This window comes from Oncorhynchus gorbuscha, linkage group LG16 (genome assembly GCF_021184085.1).
Source record: "Oncorhynchus gorbuscha isolate QuinsamMale2020 ecotype Even-year linkage group LG16, OgorEven_v1.0, whole genome shotgun sequence".
NCBI lineage: Eukaryota > Metazoa > Chordata > Actinopteri > Salmoniformes > Salmonidae > Oncorhynchus > Oncorhynchus gorbuscha.
This window is the reverse complement of record NC_060188.1, coordinates 17,731,649-17,746,179: the sequence shown is the minus strand read 5'-3', so window position 1 is coordinate 17,746,179 and position 14,531 is coordinate 17,731,649. Positions and strand designations below refer to the sequence as shown.

General features: G+C 44.5%; 2 protein-coding genes across 5 annotated transcripts; both read left to right on the top strand.

Moving 5' to 3' along the window:
* The first annotated feature begins 402 nt into the window (after nucleotides 1-402).
* Nucleotides 403-5,461, top strand: LOC124000828 (mitochondrial glycine transporter B-like). 4 transcript variants are annotated; one of them, XM_046307466.1, is made up of 8 exons: nucleotides 403-538; nucleotides 697-851; nucleotides 2,394-2,518; nucleotides 2,826-2,910; nucleotides 3,025-3,204; nucleotides 3,540-3,708; nucleotides 3,929-4,095; nucleotides 4,337-5,461. In XM_046307466.1, the coding sequence occupies exons 2-8, from the start codon at nucleotides 837-839 to the stop codon at nucleotides 4,457-4,459; spliced, it is 864 nt and encodes a 287-aa protein (XP_046163422.1). In that variant the 5' UTR covers nucleotides 403-538; nucleotides 697-836; the 3' UTR covers nucleotides 4,460-5,461. The 4 variants fall into 4 exon arrangements, with proteins under 4 accessions (XP_046163422.1, XP_046163421.1, XP_046163420.1 ...); XM_046307465.1 differs by having other exon boundaries at nucleotides 447-538; nucleotides 692-851; XM_046307464.1 differs by having other exon boundaries at nucleotides 456-851.
* Nucleotides 5,462-7,500: 2,039 nt separating this feature from the next.
* LOC123999982 (40S ribosomal protein SA-like) lies at nucleotides 7,501-12,775 on the top strand. Its single transcript, XM_046306045.1, has 8 exons — nucleotides 7,501-7,603; nucleotides 7,974-8,124; nucleotides 8,538-8,656; nucleotides 11,037-11,282; nucleotides 11,552-11,680; nucleotides 11,825-11,984; nucleotides 12,181-12,219; nucleotides 12,368-12,775. The coding sequence occupies exons 2-8, from the start codon at nucleotides 7,992-7,994 to the stop codon at nucleotides 12,460-12,462; spliced, it is 921 nt and encodes a 306-aa protein (XP_046162001.1). The 5' UTR covers nucleotides 7,501-7,603; nucleotides 7,974-7,991; the 3' UTR covers nucleotides 12,463-12,775.
* Nucleotides 12,776-14,531: the final 1,756 nt, after the last annotated feature.

Below are 14,531 nucleotides of genomic sequence, written 5' to 3'. Positions count from 1 at the left end.
GTTTAAATGTATATAATGTGTGCTGAGTCACTTGACTCGATCACAAAATCAGTCAGATGTATGCCGATTGACATGTCTGTCTGTACCCATTTAAAGTAATGTTTTGAAATGACAGAACATATTCCATAAATGTAGATCAAGATTTAAGGGTCTGGAGTCTGGACACATTAAAAACAGTCCTGGACTAAAAAGCACTTTCAAACTTTATTTGTCCTCCTGTGCCTCAAATTGAGAGCATGAGGCTTCAGGGCCACCCTCCACATATACACACATGTTCACACCACACACACACACAGACATATACACATACTCACACAGATGTGCACACACACACTCATGAGAAACATGTGCAGCGTGATCAGGGTGTATGTAATGCTAATGTGCTGGGTGGTGATCTTTTGATTAGTTAATAAGTAACTGTGTGTCTTAAATGGGAACCATAGTGTGTGTCAGGTGATTCCTACATTGGGTTTGTGCTGTGGTGAGTGCCCCAACCCCTCGGATCAATCAGAGGCAGTGCAGCTCTCCAGTATCTGCTGTAAGGGACACATTGTACCAACATTGCAAAACACCCGTGCTTTAAGTTACAGCCTGTAACATTCTATATCAGTTTTGAAAGGTTATTCTGTCTTATGTAATGGATTGTGCAGCTGAAATGCCCATTCTTGAGATCTTCACTTGTAATCTCTAGTGCAGGAGCGTTTGGAAAAGTTGAATGGACAGGGGCAGAGTAAGGACTGAGAAAGTGATTCAAAAAGAGGAAAAGACGAGAGGATTTTGATCATACAAGGACAACATCATTGGATTGGAATTTATTCTCAACTTTCAAAATAACCATGGAACTGTCTCTGGTGAGTGGGTTTTTTTATAGATAATTTAGTATTTGATCCATAATGAAAGTCTGAAGGACAAATTCTAGAGTAACTTCAGTGACGGTTGTACATGTACTGTGAATAGCTGAGTATGTTTTCTTGATGTGGTTATAATATTTAATTGGGTTATAATATTTAATATCTCAGTTAAGATTTCACATGCATTTTATGTCAGGCTGTGATTTTGGATCAGGGTCACCCAGGACTACTTTCTCAATCCAGCCCCTATGTTAATCACATTACCATTCTGTGACATAGTTGATTGACCCAGTTGTCCTTACCCCTCTAACCTGATGGGAGTTTCAGTACACTTTAATACTATGCACTTTCTCAGGCTGTTCTATAATATTCAATGTTTTCAAGTTCAGTATTGTCCTCTGCCCTGAATTAGGTCAAACTCCGGTGTGCCACCTTAAATCTTCATAGACATGCCAAACAAGTGAGCAAGGATTTGCCAAGCCTCCCCTGTGCCGACACTGCCATTGGTCAGCAAGCACTGTTGGTGGGCTGTTGCCATAGCACCCTCATTAAGGGAGGGGCAGGGACATGTTGAGAAAGTGTGGGTTTCAAGTCCCAGTGAAAGAGTACAGGTTGTCAATGTTACATCACAGTACAGGAACTACCATTCATTTACCAGAGCTGAGGACATTGAAATGTACTAGAATTCATGCCCAGTGATAAGGAAATAAAAGCACTTTTACACTAGTTCTAGAGCAGCACATACCCTAAGAACATACACTCTAGAATGTAAACCGTGATAAGTTTTATGGAAGCCAGAACATACAAAAAACATGCGCATGCGCTCATACACATACACTGACATTTACAATGTATGACGCATGGCATTTTGCAGAGATGTGCATTCGCTGGAAGCCGAAAGATGAGGGGTAGAGTAGGAGAAGCAGCATTGAGAGGTTGTGTGTGAGAGAGAGTGGAAACATACGGCAGTGGATTAAGCTGCTTTGTGAAGGGAAACCGAGGAAAGCTTATAGAGAAGTGAAGAGAGGGATGGAGGCTTTTGCCCTGACAACCCACCACAGTTCATAACAGCTTAGCCAGAGAGGGGAAGGAAACGGACAAATGCAGGAAAAACAGGATCAGCCACTGAAAAGTAGCCCGGGGAAGGTAGGGATGTGGACTGTAGGAGGGATGTGTGTGTTGTTTTGTATGTTCTGTGTGTGGCGTCTTATTTTTTTGTCTGTAATGACAGCATGTGAAAATTGGAGGGACTGGGTATGGTGTATATGATGCTTTTTCTGCAGCCATCCAGTTCTTTGTTGATTTGTGTTGGCAGATTGTTTAAAGAACTAAGCATGCCAATTATGATAATGCATTATAACACATACTTGATATAGGGTGACATTATTTCCCAGGACCCACTCTGCCTGGTGCTTTCCATCGTAAACAATCATAAGTCCCATCATGCTTTGGGCTCTCGCTGAAGAGCACTCTACCATGACTGGTGTGTGATCGGTGTTATCACTCTCCCTTCCTCCCCTCTCTGCTTGTCTCTCCCTTCAGGGTCACCCGGCTCTCAAAGCCTTTATGTGTGGCTCTCTCAGTGGAACATGCTCCACCCTGCTCTTCCAGCCTCTGGACCTGGTCAAGACCCGCCTGCAGACCCTTCACAGCAACATGCAGCCTGGGTGAGTAGCCTTCAGCTGGCTCAGTCAACACCTCTACAGCATAGTCCACACTTCCACATAGTAATCAGGTGAGGTTACGTTTGTAGTAAGATTTCTGGCTCTAGATTACAGTCTTGTCCTAGACCATGAGACCAACTAGCATTGCATTACTCTATTGACTTGCCTCATTGACTAAGCAATATTGTAGATCTGAACATTGAGTCCAAAGAGTCATAAAACTCATGCTGGTTCCACACTTAAATATAACTTTTAGGTTGTTTCATAGGACGTGTTAATATGGCTTTCTCTCTCTCTTACGCTCTTTCAGTTCAGCAAGAGTGGGGATGGTGACTGTGTTCTTAAGTGTTGTACGGACAGAGAAGCTCATAGGACTTTGGAAAGGGGTCTCACCAGTAAGTTGGCCTCTCTTTATGATCAGTAATATAAATAGAAACACGTCAATTGTGTTGAATCTGTGGGTTGAGTATATGACTCTGACAGTATGTCTGCTCTGCTTCCTCCTCCAGTCGTTTGTGAGGACCATCCCTGGTGTAGGGATCTATTTCAGCACCTACTACTCTCTGAAGCAGCACTACTTCCTGGAGCAGGGCCCCGGGGCCATGGAGTCTGTGCTGCTGGGAGCTGGGGCCAGGACTGTGGCAGGGGTCTGCATGCTGCCTGTCACTGTCCTTAAGACTCGCTTTGAGGTATGTTCAGGTAGAGCGATGGAGGGGCAGGAAGGAAGGAAAATATAAATACTTTTCTATATACTGTATGATTACAGTAACTACGTGAGTACTGTTTAATGTTAATTTTTATTTTTATTTTACCTTTATTTAACCAGGCAAGTCAGTTAAGAAAAATTCTTATTTTCAATGATGGCCTAGGAACAGTGTTCAGGGGCAGAACAACAGATTAGTACCTTGTCAGCTCGGGGGTTTGAACTTGCAACCTTCCGGTTCCTAGTCCAACTCTCTAACCACTAGGCTACCCTGACGCCCCAATGTGTTGGTGTTTACTGTATTGTCTGTTGTTGTTTCAGAGTGGCAGGTATAACTACGTGAGCATGGCGGGGGCTTTGCGCAGTGTGTGTCAAACAGAGGGACCCAGAGCTCTGTTCTCAGGGCTGACCGCCACCATCCTCAGAGATGCTCCCTTCTCAGGCCTCTATGTCATGTTCTACAGCCAGGGCAAGAACACTCTGCCACAGGGTCAGTATCAGAACACCACACTAATGCTCAACACTAGTATTTGTTTCACTAGTGTGCGATCACTTTGAAGTGTCAGTATGGGGACGCCGATGACATAAACATGGAGCAGTAGTATTGGTTACACTAGAAGCCACAGTTGATAACTTTGACGTATCTGTCTCAATGTGAATTGTTTGGTGTGGAGTGGAATTTATAGTGTCTCTCTGTTTCTTCCTCCTAGAGATAAGCACGTCTCCCTACGCGGCCCTGGCTAACTTCAGCTGTGGGATTCTGGCCGGGGTCCTGGCTTCCCTAGTCACCCAGCCAGCTGACGTGGTCAAAACCCATGTCCAAGTCAGCCCACATCTGTACAGGAGGACTGCAGATGCTGTGCGATACATTTACAATGTAACTATCTCTCTGGGTGTTTTATTGAATACAGTGGTGTTACTATGCTTAGGGCAATAGCACTGTTATAATATACTGATGTTGTTCTTATATGGGTCAGGCTAAACTGTTGTCTTTATGTGTTTATATGCTGACCTTATATGCTGACCTCTAGCCTGCAAACAGTGTCACACTATGTAATAAAACATCAGGGTTGATTTATAGTAGTTGACATGTGCCATTCTTTCTCTCCGTCTCTCAGGAGCACGGGTTTCAAGGGTTCTTCCGGGGTGGGGTGCCACGTTCTCTGAGGAGGACCATGATTGCTGCCATGGCATGGACGGTGTATGAACAGATGATGGCCCGCATGGGGCTCAAGTCCTGAGGAGGGATGACAAAAAAGAGGGATGACAAGAACAAGGGATGACAAGTCCTGAAGAGGGAGAATGAAATGTGGACCGAGGAAGAAAGTGAAAGTCAAGTCACCGAGGACAAACCAGTACAGTGAGGAGTGCCCTGGAAGGCACTGCTGTGTTTGTGTCTTAAGACTGCCTAGTTGAGTGTGCCAATAGACTTCTTCACTGACATACAGTATTCTGCCATAACATTATTAACACATTGCAAAGATATGATACCTCAAGGACTAGTATCCATACTTTGACAGAAAGATGAGGACTAGTAGTGTTATTAAAATGTCTGTATATTTGAATGGATTGCAATAGTTTTGCATTGCACAATATTGTCTGTCGTCATTGTATGTGAGGCTACACCAAACAAGACTTTCATTTATTATTCTACTGGGCTGCTTTCAAAATTCCATATTGCACTATAAGTCGTAAGATATTGTTGGTCCCTAACTAGCCACTGTACTCCCAGCCACACTGACTGTTTAAGCTACTGTTTAAGCTACTTTAAATATATATCCCACTGTAGAATTCTACAATGTTAGGTACCTGTTTTCTCTAGACTTTAGCACAACTTGTATCTGCTTGTCTTTAAATTGAAGGTAAAGAACACTAATTGCTTAACATACTGATCCTTAGCTGGAAATGCACTTTAACCACTTGGTTAATCTAAAACCCTGGAGTGTCTCATGCCGCAGTGAGTCTGCCTGCCTCCCTTTGTGCCAAACTAATGCCACTGTTCTAAGATATTATTCTGGGAGAGATGCTGTAACATATAATAAGCTTTGCTTGCTGTCCATTTGAGCTGTACATTTGATTTACCTTAGAAGGGTATTATAATTGTTCATGTTTTCATATTTGATATAATTTATTACTGTTTATTGTAATGGTGAATAATTTTGCAGGTGTGTTGAAGAGAACATTTTCCATGTTTTTTTTAATGTAAAAAATGTATTAAAAAAACATCAAATTATATAAGAATACAACATGAGTCTGCTAATATTCATTATATAAGGCATTTGCTTTGTCTGTCATGTATCCCTTTACACCTCTTTTTCTCCATGTTCTCTTCCCTTTCTCTCTCCACACTGTGAAACAACAAAGTGACATGACATTAGTGCCTTGGCAAACCTTTCCACCACTGCAACCCATGCGTCCTCAGAAGGAAATGAAATGACACCTGATATACTGAATCCTGGCTGAGGCGGTGGTTAGGGGGTCACTGTGAGAGACAGACAGGCAGCTCAGCTTAGTCCAGATACATGTTCCACCAATCCCCTACTTATATGGCCCATAAATCCCATGACAGTTGGTCTCTGAGCGTTAATAAGTACACCTACAACCCAACATTGACCTCGTTATTCAACGAGGTCATATAAAAACCCCACACAGTACTTGAGAGCAGCGAATGTTTCTAGTACATGGGCCATTCTCAGTATCAACATTAGTACGGCATTACTGGAGGTTGCTTTTATTTTCATTTCACCTTATACACAGCCATTATACCTACCAACAGTAATAGCAGTGCATGATGATAATATGCTTATCACAGAGCTGTCAGACATAAGACTGGGAGAAGGGGGCAGGGTTGTGACATCAAAGGGATAGTTAATGATAAGGAGAGTGAAGGGCAAGAGCCAAGTCAAAGTAAGGCATTCGGCTATACTGATCTAAACCAGTTTTCTTCTTGACAATGTCGATTTGATTCTTTTTTCCATCTAGACACTTTGTACATTAACACCATGTTATTAGCTTAGTATGCCATATTTTGTTATTAGCCAAGTATGAGTCATATTTAATTGTTTGTGCATTACATGTCTAACACATTATGTAAAACAAACACTGTTAACCTATTGGAAACTTGTGCAACTTTGTGGTTATTTTTTTATCTTAATGACATGACACCCAGTTCCAACGCAATCAGCTATTCTCATCAGGAACCTTATATCAAGGACTGCAGTGTGCATGTGTCACAGTGGCCTTTGCTTTCAAAGTTAGATAGGGTTCACTGACATATGAAGTGAGTTTGACACAGATTAGGAGTTTATTGAGGTCGTAGATGACATATGTGTGTAAACTTGCTGTGGAGAATACCTAGGTGGTTGCTACTTAAAGTCCCCAGGACATTCACAGTATTAGGCAAGACTGCCTTTTCTTGTGCACCAGACGCATGGAATAATCTAAAATCCATGCTTCATCTAGATATGTTAGTGCCACTGAATGAATTTAAAATATGGGAGACTTGTTACAGAGGAGTGTAAATGCTTTTTTTAAGGCTGGTTCATGTATTGTATTGCTGTATGTTTTAATTATGTAATGTATTGATTGTTTTGCTGCGTCCCTGGCCAGGTTTCCATTGAAAAAGAGGCTCTGGGTCTCAGTGGGCTTTTCCTGGTTAAATAAAGGTTAAATAAAATTGAAAAAATAGATGCACCGCAAATACATTAAGATTGAGCCACTGAAAGGACTTTGAGAACAACCCATTAACTTATCCTTTTTAAGTGGCCTATTCAATAAGTCATAAAAGCTTATTTTTTATTCACTCAGTCACATAACCCCACTTCCCGCAATAACATGTCATACCCATACCCCATACCCCTGTAATTACCCCATGACCTTGACATTGGTCAAAACATTGAAATTATATTTTCCAGCACCCATCCCAAGAGGTCCTGAGGCAAGTTGGCATTTTTGAAATTGATCTATTCTTATACAACAACAAAAATAATTTGAAAACTTATTGCAAAATCACTATGTACATATTGTGATACCTTCACCTGGAACTCCGTATCTCTAGCAAATAAAGTTGCAACACAGGCCACTCTAACCGAGAAGTCAACGTCTCCCAATTGTCTTAATATGGTCTTTCCATCGCATTGTCTTAATATGGGCTCCTCGTCCGACCTCTAGTTACCGGTTTCACCCAACCCATACGCTGCTACTCTGTGCTGCTAGTGCGCTGGAGTGTTTGCGCCATCTAGTGAATGAAATATCCAATTAGACAGTTATAGTTCCAGTCAGCGAAACAACCAATCGTGTGCTTTGAAATTTGAGTATATATTTGGCGTAATTTCCTTTAGTCTTCCTCTTTGGCGCGCGTGGTACATGTTTTGCGTTGTTTCGTGGTGAGTTTTAAGTTACTTTTCACGCTTTTTTTTTAGATGTAAAACATCACTTAAATAGACGAAGTAATCAGTGACTATGTCCAGAATGTCTCACATTAGTCTATCTAGATGTTTGAATTTGAAGGCTTTATATGACTTGAAAGCTAACACTAACATGTCGATTAGACACGTGCCTGACATGCTGTTTAGCGCACTGTGTCCTGCCAAGTACACTTGCCAGGCCATTTAATTCTAGCAAATGGGCCACTGGCGCATAAGCGCAACGCGTAGATGGACCTATCAACTACAATGTCTGGGACTGGAATAATTGTTGAATACTATATATATCTCTCTTGACTCCTGGTTCCTCTTTTTTTTTCCGGCACTCAAGGCAGGGAAAGTGGTCAAGATGTCCGGAAATCTAGATGTCCTTCAAATGAAGGAGGAGGATGTGCTTAAGTTCCTGGCTGCAGGAACCCATCTGGGAGGAACTAACACAGACTTTCAGATGGAGCACTACACCTACAAGAGAAAGAGTGACGGTGAGTGGTTGGTGGTCCTGAACACCCAAAACACTCTTTGGAACAAAACTACTTGTAGTTGTATAAGCCAGTGGTCAACCCACCCTGGTTGTGGAGGGATACTGTCTATGCAGGCTGCTGTTCTAGCACAAGCATGCCTGATTTGGATTTTTGGGCTGGGTTTCTGTATAGCACTTTGATGTCGGCTTATGTCTAAAGGGCTTTATAAATACATTTGATTGATATTCAAGGTCTTGATGAATAGTTGAAATGGATGTCTGTTTCAATGCTGGGCTGTAACAACAAATGCTTCTGTCCCCTTCAGCTCACATAACTAGAGTTGATCACTGATTCTTTCTCTCACTAGATGGAGCACATTTGGGCAGGGTAAACTGGACACAGATCTGGGTGTACTGACTGCCCCTTGTCCTCAGGTGTGTACATCATCAACCTGAGGAAGACCTGGGAGAAGCTACTGCTGGCAGCCCGTGCCATTGTTGCCATTGAGAACCCAGCTGACGTCTGCGTCATCTCCTCCAGGAACACTGGACAGGTACAGCTCCAACTAGCAGCGTAGTGGACATGGTGAATAATTAATGGAACTGAATACTTGCCATATGTGTTTACCCATCAATTAGCCATGTTTCTGTAGATGTGGCTGCATGCATGCACACAAAGCCTTGCACCGATGTCTGTGTGCAGGTGTTGGAAGTTTGCTAGATGATTGGGCCCGGTTTATGTCAACAAATCAAATAAAAGGTTATCTGTCATGTGAGCCGAATACAGCCGGTTCATTAGGCCTTACAGTGAAATGCTTGCTTAGAGGCCCTAACCAACAGTGCAATTTAAGTAAAAAATATAGGTGCACAATAAATAAGTTAAGGAACTAAAAAGACTGAATAATAACAGTAGCGAGGCTATATACAGGCACTGGTTAGTTGTGCTAATTGAGGTAGTAGGTATGGTTAAAGTGAAGATGCATATAAACTTAACATGCGTACAATGTTTGTATGAACATTCGATTCAACAACTGAGACCTAAACTGAACAGGTTCCACAGACTTGTGACTAACAAATGGAATAATGTGTCCCTGAACAAAGGGGTGGGGGGCTTAAGTAACCGTCAGCAGCTGGTGGCCACCAGATACATTAAGTACTGCAGTGCATCTCCTCCTCATGGACTACACCAGATTTTCCAGTTCTTGCTGTGAGATGCTACCCCACTCTTCCACCAAGGCCTCTGTGAGTTCCTGGACATTTCTAGGGGGAATGACCTTAGCCCCCAACTTCTAATCCAACAGGTTCCAGATGTGCTCAATGGGATTGAGATCTGGGCTCTATGCTGGCCATGGCAGAACACTGACATTACTGCTCGTTCTGTGTGTGATTTCCTGCAAGACAGGATGGCTGGTGGCATTGTCATGCTGGAGGGTCATGTCAGGATGAGCCTGCAGGAAGGGTACCACATGAGGGAGGAGGATGTCTTCCCTGTAACGCACAGCACTGAGATTGTCTGCAATGATGACAAGCTCAGTCCGATAATGCTGTGACACACTGCCCCAGACCATGACGGACCCTCCAAATCGATCCTGCACTCTTTGCCAGTCCTGTCTGGTCCAGCGACGGTGGGTTTGTGCCCATAGGCGACGTCGTTGCCGGTGATGTCTGGTGAGGCCCTGCCTTTACAACAGGCCTACAAGCCCTCAGTCCAGCCTCAGCCTATTGCGGACAGTCTGAGCCTTGATGGAGGGATTGTGTGTTCTTGGTGTAACTCAGGCAGTTGTTGCTATCCTGTACCTGTCCCACAGGTGGGATGTACAGATCCTGTGCAGGTGTTACACATGGTCTGCCACTGTGAGGATGATCAGCTGTCCGTGCGGTCTCCCTGTAGCGCTGTCTTAGGTGTCTCTCAGTACGGTCATTGCAATTTATTGCCCTGGTCACATATGCAGTCCTCATGCCTCCTTGCAGCATGCTTAAGGCACATTCACGCAGGGACCCTGGGCATCAGAATGTCGGAATGGCCTCTTAAGTGTCCCAGGTTTTCATAACTGTCCTTAATTGCCTAATGTCTGTAAACTGTTAGTGTCTTAATGACCGCTCTGCAGGGGCATGTTCATTAATTGTTTATGGTTCATTGAACAAGCATGGGAAACAGTCTTTAAACCTTTTACATTGAAGATCTGTGAAGTTATTTGGATTTTATGAATTCTTTGAAAGACAGGGCCCTGAAAAAGCGATGTGTCTTTTTTGATGAGTTTATGATTAACAAGAGTAGTGTAAGAGGGGTTGGTGGGTGGCTGGAAAGAATGCAGATTGTCCGGGTTGCCAATGTGTGGGGGCACCGGTTAGTCTGGTTAGTTGAGGTAGTATGTACATGTAGGTATGGTTTAAAGTGACTATGCATATATGATAAACGGAGTAGCAGCAGTGTGAAAGAGGGGTTCGGCAGGCGGATTGCAAATAGTCCAGGTAACCATTTGATTACCTGTTCAGGAGTCTTATGGCTTTGGGGTTAAAAGCTGTTGCGAAGCCTTTTGTTCCTAGACTTGGTGCTCAGGTACCGCTTGCAGTAGTGAACAGTCTGACTGGGGTAGGTGGGGTCTTCCTCTGACACCACCTGGTATAGAGGTCCTGGATGGCGGGAAGCTTGGCCCCAGTGATGTACTGGGCCGTGCGCAGTACCCTCTGTAGTGCCTTGTGGGTCAGAGGCTGAGCAGTTGCCGTACCAGGCAGTGACTCAACCAGTCGGGATGCTCTCGATGTAACATTGGTAGGGCTTCCGCACAATGATTTTCGTTTGAGTTACCTGAGCCGTTTCAATTCTGCATGCTGTCTCGTGCTACTTGCCTTTCGAGTCCAAGGGCAGTGATGGGTGTTACACATGCTGTCTGCAGCTTGGTCGCTAATAACCTTTCATATACATTTTTGTAGAGAGCTGTGCTGAAGTTTGCCTCGGCCACTGGTGCCACCACCTTCCACGGTCGTTTCACCCCCGGAACCTTCACCAATCAGATCCAGGCTGCCTTCAGGGAGCCCCGCCTCCTAATTGTAACAGACCCTCGTGCTGACCACCAGCCCCTGACTGAAGCCTCTTACGTCAACATCCCCACCATTGCCCTGTGCAACACTGACTCCCCACTCCGATATGTTGACATCGCCATCCCCTGCAACAACAAGGTTAGACTGCTTTGCCCTCATACACTTAACACCTACGTGAGTTTACTGGTTGTTTGTCTTGCACACCGTTAGAGCCCGGCGCAGTCCTGTCAGTGCGGTGCTGGGTGTAGGATGTGTGCTACAGAAACGCAGTGCCTCTTTTCTCCCCTTGCTCCATCCGTGTGTAAGAGGGAGGGGGAATTTGGTAGAGGCCTTGCTACATATTTCTGTAAAAGACAGGTGTTCTAGTCTCACTGGTGCAGTTGGTCATGGTCTGATCTGTGCTCCAGGGTCACCACTCTGTGGGTCTGATGTGGTGGATGCTGTCCAGGGAGGTGCTGAGGATGCGGGGCACCATCTCCAGGGAGCACCCCTGGGAGGTCATGCCTGATCTCTATTTCTACAGGGACCCTGAGGAGGTAAGAAGCAGGCCTTTTAGACACCTATTTAAACCATTATACACCAAATTTACTAGTACGGCAAGCTTACCTACCTTCTCAACAGTAATGGACCTTGTATGTTCTGTTTGTGTTAGCCTAACAACTCATTGTTTTCCCTGGCAGATTGAGAAGGAGGAGCAGGCTGAGGCTGAGAAAGCTATGGGAAAGGAGGAGTTCCAGGGAGAGTGGACTGCTCCAGCAGCTGAGTTCACCCAGCCTGAGGTGGCTGACTGGTCTGAGGGAGTGGCTGTGCCCTCAGTCCCCATCCAGCAGTTCTCTGCGGGTAAGGATAGTGAAGATGTGGTTTCTGGTTCCACTATGCTGCGACTTGGTTTTAGGTTCTTGATTGATGCACTTGGCAGCATTTTCAAAGTCTAATTGAGTTGGATGTAAATTACTCTTGGTACCTATCAAATGTGTTTGTCTGAAAGGTCTCATGTTTAATTGTAATCCTAATTGAGTTTCCGCTTGACTTTCAGCTGCTGCTCTTGCCAAGCCAGCTGCTGAGGGGTTCACTGGTGAGTGTTGTGAGCTAAACATCAGCCTCCCTCTAATTGATTCGCCATAATTGTCATCTGTCGGCTTGCTTGATTAACCTACTCAAATATATCAAATTAGTGATTGTTGGTAAATGTATTTGCACATCTAACATTTTCTCTCTTGCAGAGGACTGGAGTTCCCAGCCAGCCACTGAGGATTGGTCAGCTGCCCCTACTGCCCAGGTCTCTGAATGGGGTGGGGACACTGCTACTTGGTCCTAAGCAATGGTGGCCTAATGTTTGACAGTACACTAAATAGCTTTTTTGGTGTACAAACTGACCCCTGACAATTTAAACACTACAGTGTAGTAGGCAAGTGACCAGAACAGCAATACTACATGAATATTAGCACAACTGTTATGCTTACACTTCACATTGAAAGAACTTACAAACATTTAATTAGACTGTTATATGTTGAGCCCTCTTAATGCTGACAAAAGGGGTAAGGCTCTTTAATTACACTGTTGGGTGATTTAGCAACTTTGGGCACTTTGGCCCTGTACGCGTTCTGAAATTAAAACTTACTGAAACACCATTTACCAGTTGTCTGATTTGTCAAGTAATAATCTCTGGCTGTGATTGTACTATTCAGGAATATATTTCTCAGACCACTGTAGACAAATGTAATTTCCATGTCATTAAACATCAATTTTAGTTGCAAATTAAATGCAATTTAAAATACTTATACATTTGTACATGAACTTGTGTATTAAGTTGTTTTTAGGGTTTTCATAACTCAACATGCCTGAATGTATAAACTTGCCTTTGTGACAGCTGAAAACGATGAGAAGTAAGATATTTCCGCCCAACATAATTGATTTTCCAATCTAAAACAAATTCTACTCAATTACATCATATAGGTGAGGTGGATATGACATCACACTGTTAAACAAAGGAGCTGATGGGCCATGCTCAACGAAGTAGGTCAGTGTTTTTGAGAGATGGGCCCAGATTGCAGAGGGGTCATTCACATAGAGCTCAGTGAGCAAAGTAAAGCAGCATCACCAAAGTGAAATGCCTGGATTTCATTGAATTTACACAGGTAATTCTCTGCAAAGTCAATATGCACGATCGCCTCTTTCTGCAGTTGTGTTTTTAAATCTCTGAGTATTGGTGTCAAATGTTGTACACTTGTTTCCCCAACATTTGTCAATCCTTTGAAGAAGTTATCCAGTACATTTACATTTAAGTCATTTAGCAGACGCTCTTATCCAGAGCGACTTACAAATTGGTGCATTCACCTTATGACATCCAGTGGGACAGTCACTTAACAATAGTGCATCTAAAACTTAGGGGGGTGGGGTGAGAGGGATTACTTAACCTATCCTAGGTATTCCTTAAAGAGGTGGGGTTTCAGGTGTCTCCGGAAGGTGGTGATTGACTCCGCTGTCCTGGCGTCGTGAGGGAGTTTGTTCCACCATTGGGGGGCCAGAGCAGCGAACAGTTTTGACTGGGCTGAGCGGGAGCTGTACTTCCTCAGTGGTAGGGAGGCGAGCAGGCCAGAGGTGGATGAACGCAGTGCCCTTGTTTGGGTGTAGGGCCTGATCAGAGCCTGGAGGTACTGAGGTGCCGTTCCCCTCACAGCTCCGTAGGCAAGCACCATGGTCTTGTAGCGGATGCGAGCTTCAACTGGAAGCCAGTGGAGAGAACGGAGGAGCGGGGTGACGTGAGAGAACTTGGGAAGGTTGAACACCAGACGGGCTGCGGCGTTCTGGATGAGTTGAAGGGGTTTAATGGCACAGGCAGGGAGCCCAGCCAACAGCGAGTTGCAGTAATCCAGACGGGAGATGACAAGTGCCTGGATTAGGACCTGCGCCGCTTCCTGTGTGAGGCAGGGTCGTACTCTGCGGATGTTGTAGAGCATGAACCTACAGGAACGGGCCACCGCCTTGATGTTAGTTGAGAACGACAGGGTGTTGTCCAGGATCACGCCAAGGTTCTTGGCGCTCTGGGAGGAGGACACAATGGAGTTGTCAACCGTGATGGCGAGATCATGGAACGGGCAGTCCTTCCCCGGGAGGAAGAGCAGCTCCGTCTTGCCGAGGTTCAGCTTGAGGTGGTGATCCGTCATCCACACTGATATGTCTGCCAGACATGCAGAGATGCGATTCGCCACCTGGTCATCAGAAGGGGGAAAGGAGAAGATTAATTGTGTGTCGTCTGCATAGCAATGATAAGAGAGACCATGTGAGGTTATGACAGAGCCAAGTGACTTGGTGTATAGCGAGAATAGGAGAGGGCCAAGAACAGAGCCCTGGGGGACACCAGTGGTGAGAGCGCGTGGTGAGGAG

Bases quoted from the DNA above. Each gene is read 5' to 3' on its own strand.
- LOC124000828 (XM_046307463.1), top strand. From the start codon at position 1,953: ATGCAGGAAAAACAGGATCAGCCACTGAAAAGTAGCCCGGGGAAG. The intron at 2,911-3,024 runs GTAAGTTGGCCT...TTCCTCCTCCAG, and splicing joins TTTGGAAAGGGGTCTCACCA to TCGTTTGTGAGGACCATCCC. The intron at 3,205-3,539 runs GTATGTTCAGGT...TTGTTGTTTCAG, and splicing joins TCCTTAAGACTCGCTTTGAG to AGTGGCAGGTATAACTACGT.
- LOC123999982 (XM_046306045.1), top strand. From the start codon at position 7,992: ATGTCCGGAAATCTAGATGTCCTTCAAATGAAGGAGGAGGATGTGCTT. The intron at 8,125-8,537 runs GTGAGTGGTTGG...CCTTGTCCTCAG, and splicing joins CTACAAGAGAAAGAGTGACG to GTGTGTACATCATCAACCTG. The intron at 11,985-12,180 runs GTAAGGATAGTG...CTTGACTTTCAG, and splicing joins CATCCAGCAGTTCTCTGCGG to CTGCTGCTCTTGCCAAGCCA.